Below are 16,924 nucleotides of genomic sequence, written 5' to 3'. Positions count from 1 at the left end.
GACCCTTACAGAGGAAGTTTGCCCAGCCTTGTTTCAGATCCTTTTTTTTTTTTTTTTTTTTGTCTTTCCTTTAGGTCCTGAAATAAAATACACTAGAATTTCAACTAGTGGTGGAGAAACAGACGAAACTCTGAAGAAATTGTTGCAAGAAGGTCAGTATGTCTAGAAGAATAAGAATGTGGATTTCTTTAAGCTATCTATATCAAAGTCTAAAATAATCTTTGAAGCCTCTTACACTTTCTACTTTATCTCATTCCTTTGTTCTAGTTCCATACCAACACAAGAAAAAAGTCCAAAGATAGGGAATGAAACTCAAATGACAGTCATATTGATTGTTTTGTTCTATATTTGCTATAGTGTTCAACAACTTTGTAAGAAAATTGGTTTATCAAAAAGTAACACTAAAAACCAAGAAAGAACCAAGTGTTGGTCTGGAATTCATTGTTGGGCAGATGCCATTATATATCACATCACGTCTCCTGCCTTTTTATTACATAAACCAATTTCTGCTATAAACATGTATCCTCTCAGAGGTCACCAAGGTCACCAAATTCATTGAAGGTGGTGATGGTCATTTATTTGAAGATGAAGAAATTAAAAGACTACTTCAGGGAGGTTAGTAAAAGGGAAACAACTAACCCACTTAACAGGTTCTGATAACTGAGATTTTCAACTTTTTAAAGACTGAGCATTCAGGTTTTGTTTTGTTTTGTTTCTTTAATTAGGTTAAAAAAGACAACATCATGTCTGTCTTAACAGACTGATTGGGTCAATGGTGGTTATAGTAAACGTTATAAAGAAAGAATTACTAGTTTAAACAGTCTTTAAAAAGTTCAATGGGGAGCAGTGAATATTTTTTTGCTTTGATACAGACAACTGTAAAGATATTTTTAGTATGTGAAAGGGGGATACTTTAAAAATTGGTAGTTATTTAAAGAAGCCCAAATTGAAATACTTTTTATATTTTAAAAAATGTATTCACTGTGCCCACAATAATAAGAGGCATGTTTATGAATTTTTTAAGTGCATAGATCTAGCAAAAAAAAATTGCATTTAGTATTTTTATTTTCCAAAACTACATACTTGGGAATGGGTTATCTGTTTCTTCTAACAGTTTGAGTGATAATCTATACCTGGAGCTGTAAATTATTTTGCATATGAAATTAATTTTAATATTTAAAATATGGAATGTTCTCTGCGTATGGCGTTAAAAGGACCTACTTTTAAAAGGAAAGAAGAAAAACAAGAATTCAAAATCTTACACAAACTCTCAATGGTAATTACTCAAAGAAATAGTAAATGTTAATAAAGTATAATTTGGGTAATTGGTATTTGAATAAATTAATTTCTAGTTCATTTTCTTAACAATAAAAGAATTTAAGGTGAGAAATTGTTTTAGAGAAACAAGTATTTAAATTATTTAGAAAAATCAAATATGCTCTTTGAAATATACTGTGAATTGAGAAACACTAAATTGAAGTTTAATGTTTATCCAAAGTATGGTCCCAATGGTTTTTATGCTTAAAATTTTAAAAATTGTAGTACTATGTCCAAGAAGTAGTAAATTCTCTTGGGACCGTGTATATTTTTGGCAATTATTGTTTCCTTATTCTTTACGTTTATATAGGTAGAATCTCTTACATAGTATTGATACTGTTCAGTGATAGTAAAAATAAATAATTTTTATTGAACCAATGATTGAATTTCCCCTCAAGAGAAAAATTTGTGTCTGAAAAATACAAGATTTCCTTTCAGACTGCAGGGAATATGTGACACTCCCAAAGCCACAACAGAACCAGTTTCCTGTGAGATCTAATACAGAACTTACTCATCTACCCCTAAATGCTTAACACTGTACTCGAAAAAGGTAGGGATTTGAGGGAAGAGGTGAAGACATGAAAATTAAGTTGAATTCTTTTTTTTTTTCAGTCCTTGCCATAGTAAGCGGCTTTGTAGAATGGCAGTGCTTTGTAGAGAATGAACCAATTAGTAACTGCACTTGTATATATTGCTTTAATTTATTTAGGCTTAAACTTCGGTAAGTATGTTTTCCTCCCCTTCAATAAGCCCCCATTAACAAGTCCATTATAAACAACGAACTAAGTGCTGAAGACTAACTTCAGCCAAGAAAAGATAATACCTGTTACAAGAATAAGATACTGTAATTTTTGTTAATGGAATCCTTCTTTAACTCTGGTTTATGTTCATCCCAAAGGTTGACTCCTTTAGTTCCCAGTATTTGGTTTCTCCACATATTCATAATGCGTTCGTTTTGTCAATGTCACAACATAAGTTTTTATCAAAACATTTCCAAGGTTTTTTGTTTTTTTCTCATAAGAAAGACAATATAAGAAGTATAGTTACTAATATCTGGACACTAAGTGGACATGCTAGTTTTCTTTCTTCCAGCCCTGTAAAACCATTGGGTCAACGCTGAGTAACAAGTGTCTCTTGTCTAGATCCCAAGAGACACCGATTTACAAAGGAGCTGGTGTAAATAAAGATTATGTCATGCAAGATTGGCTTTTTTTTTCTTTCAGAGTATTGATAATTGATCTATAGGTAAATGTGGTCTTCATCTCAAAGCTTGGAGTTTTCTATCTGAACTGCTCATATTGTGGTACATATAGTACATTTTGATGAACTGAGTATATTCCTCAATCATTTAGGTCATGCTTATTAACATGGCTAAGTGGTACTAATATTATGATCTGTCATTGAAACACTTCAGACCCCTTAACTAAAAATTCTTCTCATAAAATGTGTAGAGTTTTTCACTCTTGTCTTAGATAGAACTACATTTACTGAAACTACTAAAGTAATTAAGGGAGAACAGCAAAGTAGTAGGCTATGGAGAAAGGAACAACAACAAAAAGTTATCTGGGAAGGTTCTGACAAATCTGCCTGTATAACATGTAAAGATTTATGGCTTCTGTAGAGAACAGAGGATCAGGTTGTAGGTCTGGCCTCCAAATCTGGGTTCCAACTTGAACTAACTTGTATTATAAATTGATGCTTTTCTGCCTTGCTTTCTTAATCTGAAAAGTGGGAATAGTAATGTTACCTACATATAAATGAATCAACATATGAAAAGCACTTGGAATAATGTTCAGCACATATAAACTCTCAGTGATGTTAGCTACTATCAGAATTACGGTCAATTAACGTTAACATGGTCAACAAAGTAATATTTTACACTCTAAATTTCCAAAGTCAAAGCCATGTAAAAATGCAAAAATTTTGCAAATAAGTGAGCTGAAGCATTTTGTATGTTTCAGGAAACATGTGGTGGAGAGGAGCATTTTTGTGGGATTGTTCAATGATTGATTTATCTTGCCACATTTAGCTTCTCTAAACACGACCTAATACAAGTGTCATTCAGTTTGAGATGGCAGAGAGCCACTGAGAGCAAATCTGGTTTTCTGCACTTTAATCAAGCTTTTCTTCCAGAGATGTTTGTTTGCCACAATGAACACTTCTTATTTTGATTTTATCATAGCCAAATAGTAATAAATTAACAAGTTAGTTAATTGGATATAATTAATTGGATGCTGCCAAATTTATAAAAGAAAATCTGAGTGTAAGTGCTTGTTTTGAAAAGTAATGTTGAAATCTTGTTTTAAATTGCGTAATAAGTTGCTCTTTGGAATTTAATAAGTCCATTATAAACAATGCTTTTATTCACTGCTTAAAGACTGGATCCATCTTTTCATGACAACATTTTATAAGCCACTTTTTGTGATCAAGTAAACCTGAAGTTAAGAAAAATATATCAACTGGAGCATATTCCATAATTCAGACTTTTCTATCTCACATAAACTTTCCCTCACTATCCAATCTAATGAGGTTTTCTATAGTTCTGTATTTTATTATAGTATTAATATAGTGTGATAAATGGTTATGTATCTTATATTCTGGGGGGAATAAAAGACATGTTGGAAATGTGCTATGTAGACAGAAACAGAATTCTTCAAAAAATGCTTAATGTTTCATTCCCTTTTCTTTAAACTTGATATTATACAGCCCAAAATACTGTTGGTGATAGTCTCATGTCTTATTTTTTATGGGATTTCAGAGAATTGAATATATATATAAAACAAAAATTTTGACTTCATTGTTGAGTATAGATGATATATAAAAATCAAGAAGTCAAAACTTGGAGAAAAAATAAAGAAGGTAAGCAGAGAAACAAAGTCGCTATAGGGACCACACTTAGTCATTGATCTCAAATGTCCCAATGACAGAGTGAAAATGTGACTTTAGGTTGACCAAGTGGTCTTGTCAATGAGTTAAAAGAAAAATGAGGAATTGGGAAGTATTTTGCAACTATAAAAACAAAAAACTGCAGTGTTATGAGACACTTAAAATTCTAAAATAAGGAAGATTTTATTATTTTTAGCTACTTAACTTTTAAATGGTCTTGTAGGATTGGAATTAAATTTGGGATTATGTTGGCACACACTTCCTGAATTGCTTACTGGTATATTTCTAGAATTATGATATTTTGTTGTCCTCATGTATTATAAGTTGATCATGATTAATTTACAATGAGAATTTTACAGAGGCAGAAGTCTGATACATCACAAATAGGAATGACCGGAAAAAGTGAGTGGATATATCTGGGAAGATACTTCTGCTAAACTTTATATAGAATGTTAGACATCCTTTCATCATAAAGTGATGCTTTTCATAAAAAGGGTGAAAAAGTCATGTAAGTCACTCCATGCAAAAATGGAACATCATCTGGGGTGCTACATGCCATAATAAAACAATATGTTTTGCAAATAGTAAACATTCATTATGATATATGGAAAACAAATGTCTGTTTGTTGCCAGTGCAAAAGTCTCACTACTCCAAAAGAAATCTACATGTTTACATGAGGGTTATTTAAAACTTTATACTCTTCTGCTCAACTATGGTTTCCTGTCTCATATTAGCCATAATTTCAAAGTATTTTTAACTAAAGCTATTTAATTTCAGACACACCTGTGAGGAAGATACAAGCCAACAGAAGAATTCAAGGTAAGTATATTGACTATGGTAATTTGCATATACGATAAACCTTTTGTTATATTAAGACAAACCAAAGAAAAGGAGAGTCTTCTAATATATTTTATTTTGAGCAAAGTATTTTGATGATATGAATCAGAAAATAAATCTTTCACTATTAATAAAATATCAGAAAAACAAATGTTAAAAGAAAGGTAATTATACTCATGTAAAGTGCTAGACATACTGAACCACTGAGGTAGACTCAAGTAGAATTAATTTGAAAAGAAACCCTTGAATACCAGAGTCGAGCAAAAATAGGTAGCAGGTAGACCTGAACTCTATGAAACTATTATTTAAAATGAGGCTACAGTTTGAGACAAAAATAAATTCACAACTGCATCTACTGTACACATATAGAAAATGATTAATATAGGTATGTAAAATATTTTGATATAATGTGTAGGTTATATACATGTATGTATCACCCATGCACTATAATTTTCTTTATAACTTTATTTATGTGCATTTTCTAATCTTCCACATAGGTTACCTTACATTCTGATGCATTCAAAACTCAAAGATTTCCCTTGTGGAACTTAAAATAATTACATGTTTGGAATTTCTAAGATAATCATATACTAATAGTCAAAAGAAGTTGAAGGCTTATAAATGCATTATAGGCATATCTGATTTTAACCCAGTCCAATCTAGACATTTGAAACTAAAGACTCAATTGTACACATAATTTTTTTTTATTGGAGTAAAATTGCTTTACAATGTTGTGTTAGTTTCTGCTGTACAATGAAGTGAATCAGCTAAATGTACACCTATATCCCCTCCCTCTTGGACCTCCCTCCCAGCCACCCCCCATCCACCCAACTAGGTCATCACAGAGCACCGAGCTGAGCTCCCTGTGCTATAAAGCAGGTTCCCACTAGCTATTTTACAAATGGTAGTGTATTTATGTCAAATTTAATCTCCCAATTAGCCCCTCATTCCCCTTCCCCCACCATGTCCACATATCTGTTCTCTATGTCTACATTTCTATTCCTGCCCTACAAATAGGTTCATCTGTAAGATTTTTCTAGATTCCACATATATGCATCAATATACGATATTTGTTTTTCTCTTTAGGGCTTAGTTCACTCTGTATGACAGACTCTAGGTCCATCCACATCTCTACAAATGACCCAATTTTGTTCCTTTTTATGGCTGAGTAATATTCCATTGTATATATGTACCACATCTTCTTTACCCATTCATCTAACGCAGGACATTTAGGTCGTACACGTAGTTTTTAACTGAAGGCTTTATCACAGATTTCTTCTAAACATGCAAATTCATCCAAATTTTCTAAGGAACTAAAATCATCACTTTAAATTATTATTTTCATATACCTTTGATCAAAAGAGGACTTGGTTTCATCATCATAACCAGAATATATTATTAAGAAAACATAATCTAACATTTATTATAATAAGAAATGATGGTCTTTTATAGATATAGTTATGCATAAAATATCATATTCTTAAACACTATAGTTTCATCACATTTACAATCTATATGCTCTCCCTTCTTCCTAATCAGGATCTAGAAGACGATCAAGGGAAGGTCGTCCTCAGTGAAAATCCAGACACCAGACAACAAAGTTTACAAAGCCCTAAATCAACAACCTGATCTTAAAGGAAAAATATGAGAGCCACGCTGACGTGAAGAAATGAACCACCAACACAAAAAAGCAATCACTGAACAATTCTGAATGCAAATATAGTATTTTTTTTTCTGAATGAGAAACAGAAGGGAAGTTGTGGGTTTAGCCTCCTGTGGGATAGAATCTGAGGGAAACGTTAACACCTTACAGGCTTTTACATCTTGACATTAAAATTTCTGGCTAACTCTGGAATCCATGAGAGAAAATCCTTGCCACTGGATTAATCACAGTTCAAATCTCAGCGTGGTGAGCTGTTATCCCCTTGAGAAGATTGAACCTTGAATAATGGATAGATAAAATGCATGCAAGGAGTTACCTCTCAATGGGAAATGGATAAATAAAAATGGGTGCTCAGTATTAAAAAAAATAATAACAAAACCAAAACTTTTATATCAAAAAGCTTTGCACATTTGTAAAACAATGTGGGTTTACCAGAAAATTATGTTATTTCTACAACTAATTTTGTACTCTTGAAATGTTTGTCTTATGCTTCTTGCAATACATATTTTTATCTCAAACATTTCAATAAATCCATTTTTCAGATATAAAAAGAATTACTTCAAAGTGGGTAATTCAAAAAACTCAAGGTTTAAGTTAATAAGAGGTTTGGACTTGGGAACAGGACTTTATACCTCTTTTTTTTTTAATAACAAATACTCATTAAAGGAAATTGAATGAATTTAGTGTTTTTCAAATTTTTAAAACTATTATGATATATAAACAATCATTACACAATGAAGCAATAATTAAACATCAACTTTGTACATAGTATAACCCTGGAACTGTGCTAAGTTATGAGGATTCAAAAGATGAATTAGACAGCTACTGTCCTCAAAGGGTAAAAAGACAAATCAATAATCCACAATGTACCATGGGCTATAATAGAAGAATAAACAGCAATACAGGAGCACAAATACCTCAATTAATTATTCCTAGGCTTAGGCTAACATAGAAGGAGCCAAAGAGATGCCCTTAACAGAGACTTGAAGTAACATAAGAGTCTACTGCATGAAAAAGGAGGGGAAGAAAATATTTGTTTGCTGAGAATGATAAAGAGATCAGTTTGATCTACTCAGATCTCAACAAATGTCATCCTTATCTTGGACTAGAGATAAGAGCAGACAGGGAATAGAACCCATACTGCTGAGAAACTGACCTGTGATAGTGTGATAAATTATATCATGCATTGAAAGTTGGTCATTGAGAGACTATAAAACTGAGGAAGACCAAACTAAAGATACTTCTTGGATCAGAGGCTCAGCACTAGAGTAATACTAAAGGATCTGAAAAGATTTGAGGTAGCTGAAAAGCATTGGTTCTTTGAGGAGCAATTGAGGTAAGGAAGTGAGATATAAAGTTCTAACGGTGCCACTAACTGCGGAAGTCTGGGTAGCCTGGGTTTTCCAGACTGTTTCCTAGTCTGGACAGTGGTGAGATTTATGTCTAGCATTTAGAGCCCTTGCCAAGAAACAAAATGTCCTACCAACTCAGTACTCATGTAGAGAATCTTTGGACTACAATCTAAACTGGACAGAGTGTGGCTGTGATTTAACCAAAATGAGTCAAAGGAGGTGGTTATGTAAGGTGGTGCTGGTAGAATATATTACATCATCAATAACACAGATGGCTATTCCAGACAGACAGCATGTTGTTAATAATCCTCTGGAAGATCACAGGTTGATTGCATAGAACAAAGAATATATGGATTCATTCAGTTAGCTCCCTTCAGGGTTTGCATTTGATAATGAACCAGGTGTTGCAAAGTTCGACTTTGAACATGGTCATCAGAGACAGTAGGGGTGAAACCGAGGGGTTTTTTAAAAGACTGTTACCTTTAATTTTAAGGCCCTGATGGGTTTTTTTGTACCATAGGAGAAAAAAAATCAGTATTTGAGAGTATACATACAAAAATCTAGCATATATCTCTGGGAAAAGACAGCCAAGTGACATATGCAAATACAAAGATAAAATTTAAAGAGAAATTATTTATAAAATAGAAATAAACAAATACAAATAAAAAGAAAGAAGGTTAAAACATATGAAAATAAACAATAATTTAAAACGGCAAAATAAGAATTTATAATAGGTAGGTAGATAGATCAATAGATAGATAGGTAGATAGATATCAATCTTCCTGGGACACTTTCCACAAATCGAAGCTGCAGAGTAGTATGTGTTTTACACACAATATTTATTCCTTTAAAAATTCTCAAGAGTCTTATTATCTCCAGTTTCATAAGAAAAACATGAGGCTCAATTAATTTACATAACTTTTCTTACTTCTTTTGCACTGTACTCTTAAATCAGGCCATCAATCAGCTTACCACATGCCCATTACCCAGCAAGCATAAACTTGAATAGAGCAAACACATCTGTTTTTGAAATTGTGCTTACTCTGCACTACTTTATTTCAGCTCCTTTTCTAACCATCCTCTGCATAAATGGCATTAAATTTAAGGCTGAATTTTAAAATAAGCCCTTCTAGTCAATCCTGATGCACAAGGTCCACCACCCTAACTTTGAGAAATATTGCTTTATAGAGATTTTTGTTGAGACCGTAGTATCCAAGCAACCAGTGATCTACTTTCTGTCCCTATAGACAACAGCATTTTCTAGACCTTTTATAAACTGAATCACATAGTATGCATGGCTTCTTCTTTGTCTGGCTTTCCTTTCTCTTGGATTAATGTGTAGGAGTGGAATGGCAGGATCAGACGAAAGGTATAGGATTAAAGTTTTAGGAAACTGCCAAATCATACTCCAAAGGCGTTCTATTGTTTTGCATGCCCACCAGAAGTACATGAGAGTTCCTGTTTCTCTTGCCAACACTTGACATGGTCAGTCTTCTTTATGTTAGGTTTTCTAATAGGTGTGTAGTGGTATCTCATTGTGGTTTTAATTTGCATTTCCCTAATGTATGTTTTTCATCTGCTTATTTAACGTTTGTATATCTTCTTTGGTGAAGTGTCTGTTCAAACCATTTGCCAATTTTGAGTTGTTTTTTAAAAAATTATTATTATTGAGTTGAGAGGTCCTTATATATATCATGGATACAAGTCCTTTATCAGCTTTATAAGGTGAAAATATTTTCTCATAGCATGGGACTTAACTTTTCATTCTCTTAGCATTGTTTTTGAAGATACCAAAGCCTATTTTCTTTTTTTTCCTTTTATGGATTGTACTTTTGGTGTCATATCTAAGAAATCTTTTATTAACCAAAGATCACAAAAATTTTCTATGTTTTCTTTTAGAAGTTTTTATTAGATTGAGGCTTTACATTGATGTATATGATCCATTTTGCATTACTTTTTGTTTATAGGACAAGGTATGAACCGAGGTTCTTCTTTTTTTCTATAGATAGCCAATTATTCCAGGACTGTTTTCTGAAAAGACTATCCTTTGTCTACTGATTTCCTTTTATACCTTTGTCAAAAATCCATATACTTGTGTATATATTTCTGTTTCTTTCTATTCTCTTCCATTAATCTATTTGTTTATCTTAATTGAAATGTCACAATGACTGGTTTGAAATAAATCAATAAATCTGTTAGAATTAGTACTCCAACTTTGCTCATATTTTTCCAAGTTGTTTTGGCTATTTTAAGTTTTTACATTTCCAGATGAATTTTTTAATCAGTTTGGCAATTTCTACCAAAAAAAAAAAAGAGTTATCTGCTGGACTTTGAAATTGTGTTGAATCTATGGATCAATTTGGGGATAATCAAAATCTTCACAATATTGAGTCTCCAAACCATGAACAAAATATATGTCTCTGTTTGTATAGGTATTCCTTAATTACCTTACCAATGTTTCATTATTTTAAGTGTACAAGTCTTGCACATCTTTTGTAGATTTTCCTTAAGTACTTGATTTTTTTTTTGCCGTACGCGGGCCTCTCACTGTTGTGGCCTCTCCCGTTGCGGAGCACAGGCTCCGGACGCGCAGGCTCAGTGGCCACGGCTCATGAGCCCAGCCGCTCCGCGGCATGTGGGATCTTCCCGGACCGGGGCACGAACTCATGTCCCCTGCATCGGCAGGCGGACTCTCAACCACTGTGCCACCAGGGAAGCCCTGATATTTTTGATGGTATTATAAATGGCATTGTTTTTATTTCAATTGCTGACTGTTTATTTTCTGTGTATTGAGCTTGTATTTTGCAAACTTGTTAAACTCATTTATTAGTTCTAGTGACTTTTTGTAGATTCCATCATGTTTTCTACATTGACAAACATGTTGTCTTCAAATAAAGACAATTTTACTTTTTCCTCTGCCATCTTAATACCTTTAATATTTTCTTGCCTTATTTCATTGGTTGAAATTGAATAGTAGTATAATTTAGAATAGAAATGGCAGGAGTGGGCATTTTTTGGCTTCATGATCTTAGAGGGAAAACATTCATTCATTCTTTTAGCCTTAAGTATGATGTTTAGTTTCATGTTAGCATCACTACTTTTTCATAGTTCTCCATTATCAGGTTGAAGAAAGTGACTTCTATTTCAAGTTTGCTGAGAATTTTTATCAGGAATGAATGTCGAATTTTACCAAATGATTTTTCTGCATCTATACAAATGATCATGTGGGTTTTTGTTTTTGTTTTTTTTTTTCAGTTTGACAATATGGTGAATTGAATGGAATTAATTTTGAATATTTTGGATGTAAATCCTTCATTTCATTCATCTCTTTCATTCTGGGATGAATTCCACTTGGTCATGATATATTCAATTTATGAAAGCTTTAACAGTTTTCACATGTATGTTCATGAGAGATATAGGTCTATGATTTTCTTTTATTGTAATCTCTTTGTCTGAGTTTGGTATCATGGTAATGTAGACCTCACAAGATGAGTTGTGAAGAATTTTGTTCAGTTTTTAGAAAGTGTTTTGTATAGAATTGATAATATTTTCCTCCTTAAATGTTTGATAGAATTCACCAGTGAAATCATCAAGGCTTGCAGTTTTCTTTAAAGAAACAACTAAATATCCAATTTCTTTAATAAGTATAAGGCTACTCAGATTATCTATTTTTTCTTGAATGAGATTTAGTAGTTTGTGTCTTTCAAGGAACTTGTCCATTTTACACCATTTTGAAATGTATTGGCACAATGTTGGTCAAAATATTCCATTATTATCCTTTAAATATCTTTAGTGATGTCACCTCATTCATGCCCAGTTCTGGAAATTTGTGTCTTCTCTCTTTTTCTCCTAACCAGTCTAGCTAGCCATCAATCAATTTTATTGATTTACTCAAATAAGCTTTTGATTTCGTATGTTTGTCTGTATTGTGTTCCTATCGTCTATTTCACTATTTTCCACTCTTATCTTTATTATTGTCTTTCTTCTGCTTTATCTGGTTTTAATTTGATCTTGATTTTCTAATTTCTTAAGGTAGAAGCTGAAGTCATTGACTTAAAAACTTTCATTTTTCTAATACCATACTTTAGTGGTATAAATTCCCCCACTAAGTATTGCTTAGTGGTCTCTCACAACATTTCACATGTTTTAAAAATTAAATTAAATTCAAAGTACTTTCTAATTTTCTTTCTAAATATGTTTAAAAGTTCCGTTATCTTTATAAGAAATTGAAATAATAAGAAAAATATCTATTTACACGTGTAGTGATGATTTCTCATGTTCTTTGTTCCTTTGTGTAGATCCATATTTCCATCTGGTATCATTTTCCCCTTCCTAACATTTCTTTTAGTGCAGATCTGCTGGCAATAAATTGAATTTTTCTGTCTACAAAAATCATTATTTTGTCTCTGTTTTTGAAAAATATTTTTGCAGGATATGCAATTCCAGATTGCCTTTTTAAATTTATAATGCTTTAAAGATGTTATTTCACTGTTTTCTTGGTTGTCTCATTCTTATTTCCTCTGTACTTAATATGTACTTTTTACCCTCTTTGCCATTGGTTTTGTAAAATTTGATTATGATGTGGATTGGGGTGGTTTATCTTATGTTTTTGTTCCTAGGATGTATTGAGTTTCTTAGATCTGTGATTTTAGGATTTTTATCAAATTTTATTTTCTTCAGTTTTCAATGATTTGTTCTGTCCTCTCCTTTCTGGGATTCTAACTACATATATTAGACTACTTTTAAGTTGTTGTATAGCTCACTGTTGCCCTTTTTTTTTTTAAACTTTTTTTTCTCTGTGCGTTTTTATTTTAGAGAGTTTCTAATTTTATGTCTTCATGTTCACTAGTCCTTTCTTCTGCAATGTGTAACTTGACCCTGAATCCATTCCCTGAATTTTTCATTTCAGACATTATAGTTTTCATCTCTAGAAGTTCAATTTGGCTTTTTTTAATATCTTGCATGTCTCTCCATAACTTTTTGAACATATGGAATATAATTATGGTAACTATTTCAAAGTTCTCTGCTATTCTAACAATGTGCCAATTCTGAGTCAGTTAACTGATTGAATTTTGTCCTCATTATTTCCCATATATAACTTTGCATGCTAGTAAACTTTGATTGGTTCCCAGACACTGTAAATTTTTCTTGTTGGATGATAGATATTTTGCATTCCTACAAATATTCTTGAATATTGTTCTAGGATGTAGTTAAGTTTCTTGGAAACAGTTTAGTCCATTCAGGTCTTGCTCCTAAGATTTGTTAGGCAGTGCCCGATCTGTGTATAGTCTGAGGCTAATTATTCCCTGCTATTTAGGCATGGTCCTTCTGAGTACTTTTCTCAATGCCCAGTGAATTATGAGGTTTTCCAATCTGACTGGTGGGAACAGGTGTTATTCTAGGCCTTGTGTGAATGTGAGGTACTGCTTCCTCTAATCTTTTCAGATGTATTTTTCCTCTGTTCTCTATTAGTTTTCTAATATTAATGTGATTAATAATTAATGATTAATAAATTATTTCTAATAATTTTCTAATAGTTCTAATCATGTGCTGATGATTACCCTGCTGAATACTCATGGAAGCCCTCTGCATATCTTTAAAGTTCTCTCTCTGTGCAGCTCTCTTTACTCTGGTCCTCTGTCCTGTGAACTCTAGCCTTCTTAGTCTCTCTTTACACTCAGCTCTATCTCATCACTTCCATGAGTCAGCCAGGCTCCACCTGGATTCTCCCTTCCTGTACTTCAACCTGACAAGTCTTTCAGAACAGAACACTGGGACAATCATAGAGCTCACTTCACCTGTTTCCTGACTCTCAGGCATCACTGTCATTCGTTGCCTGATGCCCAGGCACCATTCTAGAATACCATTCTTCAGAAATTTTTCTCTGTTGTTTGTTTTTTTTTTAATAGTTTTAGTCAGGAGAGTAAATCTGGTTCCTGCTATTCCATTTTTCCTGCAAATGCAAGAGCTTCTCTAATTTAATTTAGTTATATTAATTCCATTTCATAATCATAAACTGCAACTCTAAATAGGAGCAGCCAACTGGAAAATGTTAATCATAAGAAGAGCCAGATGGAAACATGTTGATGGGATGCACACAGATCTATCATAAGTAACAGAAAAAGAATTCAAGATGAAATATCTTACAGCTACTAACATTGCTGTTCAATGTGCACATGCACTCACATATACACCGATAAGAAATTGTCTATGTCTACCTAGAGGGATGAGATAGGGAGGGTGGGGAGGGAGACGCAAGAGGGAGGAGATATGGGGATATATGTATATATATAGCTGGTTCACTTTGTTATACAGCAGCAACTAACACAACATTGTAAAGCAATTATACTCCAATAAAGATGTTAAAAAAAATGCTAGAGAGACAATAAAAAAAAAGAAATTGTCTAAAGGAAAATGGTAATTGAATTTTATTTACTGAGATTTCTTTTTATATTCATCTGAAGTTATTTCTTTTTATCTATAAACTCTGAAAATAACATTTCTTAAAGTTTTAAGCACTTATTTATGTTAATTGAAAATAGCCTCATTGTCTTCACTTCTGAGAGTCTCTGAAAGGTCTTACAAAACATCTTACAAACATTAATATTTGTAATGTCTTACAAACATTAAATATTCATTGATGAGATTTCTACACAATATGATGAGAAAAGACTAGTAATTTTCTAGCCAGCCTAGGTTCTAAAAACAACACTTGGAAAACTTAGACCATATGTGAATAAGGCTGTTGGATGACTTTCATTTTTAGCAATAAAGTCATTAACTAATGAATTTCTTAAAATTTAATGAGGTCTCACAAAAAGTTGTGGAAATACAGAAAAAAATCTGAAACATAAAAGGTAATTATGGAACTTCATGAAAGATAAATCAAAAAATTCCATAATTACAACCTTCAAGGGGTTGGTAAGAACAATTAGCTTGAAAATATAAGAAATAATCCATGAGAATTAAAAAAAAAAACTGGACAGAAACAGGGTCAGTAAACAATGTGTAGGTTAAGGATCCAGCTCAGTTGAAGGAATTTTAGTAAGTCCTTCCTGAATGAATTATTCCTGAAAATTAATCCCAACTTAATTTTGTTAAACTTTAGAAACTATTTATTAGGTTAAGGCTCTATTATAAAAATCAATCTGGATTTTTTTCTTAATATGGCAGAACAATATACCATTTAGTTAAAAAAAAATTGAAATCATTAATTTTCCTGTTCTAGGAGAGCTCAATTAAATTTTTTCTTAAGTTCATTATATATCACCAATACCTGAGTTTCAAATATTTGTGCCACAATTTCTGTTTGCTTCTCTTTTACTACAATAAAATGATCATCTCTCACACACTTTAGATGGATGGGGTCCACGTACGCAGCCATCAGACAAAGACAGCAAAGAACCTGCTGGAACCATACGTAACTACTACATTGTTATCTCTGCAGACCCAAAGCTGCTCTCTGGTATTCACTATCTTCTTAGCCCCAATGTAATTACATCTTCAGGAAAATGGGCATAAAAAGAAAATAAAATACCTAGGTCTTGTTTTACTATGAGTTTTGCCTAAGCGGTTTTATTGCCAAACATAGGAACTGTTTTGGAAAAATTAATGCAAAGGGTAGGAAAAGACTGAAGTAAAAATTAACACAGTTTATGCTACAATAGTCTTTGATGAGAAATACTTTTATGCATGTATTATTTAGGTAATTTCCTCAGTCCTTTATTATCTTCCTGTTTACAGCCATGCCTTTGCATAGGTCAGAGAAATAGGACAGTTAACCCACTGCGTTCCTTTAAATACAAAAGTCATATAATCTTGGCGGTAATTATGAGTTCTACCAAACCCAAAATAGCTTAATCTAGTTTGAGTGTAAGCCAAAGGATAAGCAAACTATGGACACAACCAGCCCACTACCTGTTTTTGTAAGTAAAGTTTTATTGGAACACAGACATGTATATTCATTTATATACTGTCTGTGGCTTCCTTCATACTATTAGGACTGAGTTGAAGAATTGCAACAGAGACAGATAGACCACAAACCTAAAGTACTTACTACCTGGTCTTTTACAGAAAGAAAAATGTCAACCTTTGGAATAGACTCCAAGTTAGGAAATATTTCTGTAATTTTACACTAAACACAAATCACATACTTAATTCATAATTTCCCACCTGGTTGGAACTAAATAATTTGTAGAAATTAGTCCCTTTAACACAAATGTAATCCCTGCTTTGAAGAGATTTGCTTATTAGTTGATAACTTTGTATCCATTTCTAGTAATTTAGAATTCTCACATGCTCTCAGCACTAGGAAAGGAATGCCAATGTATTAATTAAAGTAACATTAATTCTACACAATTTGCATATAATCAGTAAGACATAGAAATGATCATTCATTTCTTTTTGGAAACTATTATCAAACACTGGATATGCCAGTGATGGCGGCTGAGAGAACAGTTTTCCTCAGGTACCTGCATCTGTAGAACTATAGCCCAATTTGAAACATCATTTCTAAAGGTGCTATTGTTTACAAGAGGTTTTAAAGCCTTCAATTCAGGTGTCTAAGAAATAGAATTTATTTGTCTTATTGATGACTTAGTCTCTATTTCTAGTCACATTCATTATGATTGGCAGAAAACTTAATCTTTGGTCAACTGTAAATATTCTCAAGACATATAGATTTGAATGTTTTTCTTCCACTTACTTCTTAGATATCCAGCATAGTCTCTAGTTCCAGTTGGCATTTGCAGTACAGTAATCTCAAGGTATGGAAGAAAGGTACTGGACTGCCTGTATACACATAGAAATTGGAGACAACTCTTATTTAGATGTAGTCAGATCTGTTTGCTGTTCAGTGCTCATCAGTAT

The 16,924-nt window shown here is 32.6% G+C and overlaps 1 protein-coding gene and 1 long non-coding RNA gene across 8 annotated transcripts in view; one reads left to right on the top strand and one right to left on the bottom strand.

Moving 5' to 3' along the window:
- Positions 1-7,383, top strand: part of POSTN (periostin) — a 34,419-nt gene extending 27,036 nt beyond the window's left edge. For 2 of the 4 annotated variants that reach the window (XM_028497699.2, XM_007123339.3), the window contains 4 exons: positions 75-152; positions 532-615; positions 4,982-5,023; positions 6,581-7,069. In XM_028497699.2, coding sequence (XP_028353500.1) covers positions 75-152; positions 532-615; positions 4,982-5,023; positions 6,581-6,618 — 242 coding nt within the window. In that variant the 3' untranslated portion in view covers positions 6,619-7,069. Of the gene's footprint in view, positions 1-74; positions 153-531; positions 616-4,981; positions 5,024-6,580 lie in introns of all 4 variants that reach the window. The other 2 variants (XM_007123340.1, XM_028497700.2) reach the window with 2 other exon arrangements.
- LOC114487481 (uncharacterized) overlaps positions 1-16,924 on the bottom strand; it is a 440,556-nt gene that overhangs the window by 14,717 nt on the left and 408,915 nt on the right. For 3 of the 4 annotated variants that reach the window (XR_008619003.1, XR_003682611.2, XR_003682613.2), the window contains one exon: positions 16,761-16,846. This is a non-coding gene — a long non-coding RNA (uncharacterized lncRNA). Of the gene's footprint in view, positions 1-77; positions 163-16,760; positions 16,847-16,924 lie in introns of those variants that run through there. The other variant, XR_008619002.1, reaches the window with a different exon arrangement.

This window comes from Physeter macrocephalus, chromosome 13 (genome assembly GCF_002837175.3).
Source record: "Physeter macrocephalus isolate SW-GA chromosome 13, ASM283717v5, whole genome shotgun sequence".
NCBI lineage: Eukaryota > Metazoa > Chordata > Mammalia > Artiodactyla > Physeteridae > Physeter > Physeter macrocephalus.
The sequence above is the reverse complement of the archived record's forward strand: the minus strand, read 5'-3'. Positions and strand labels throughout refer to the sequence as shown.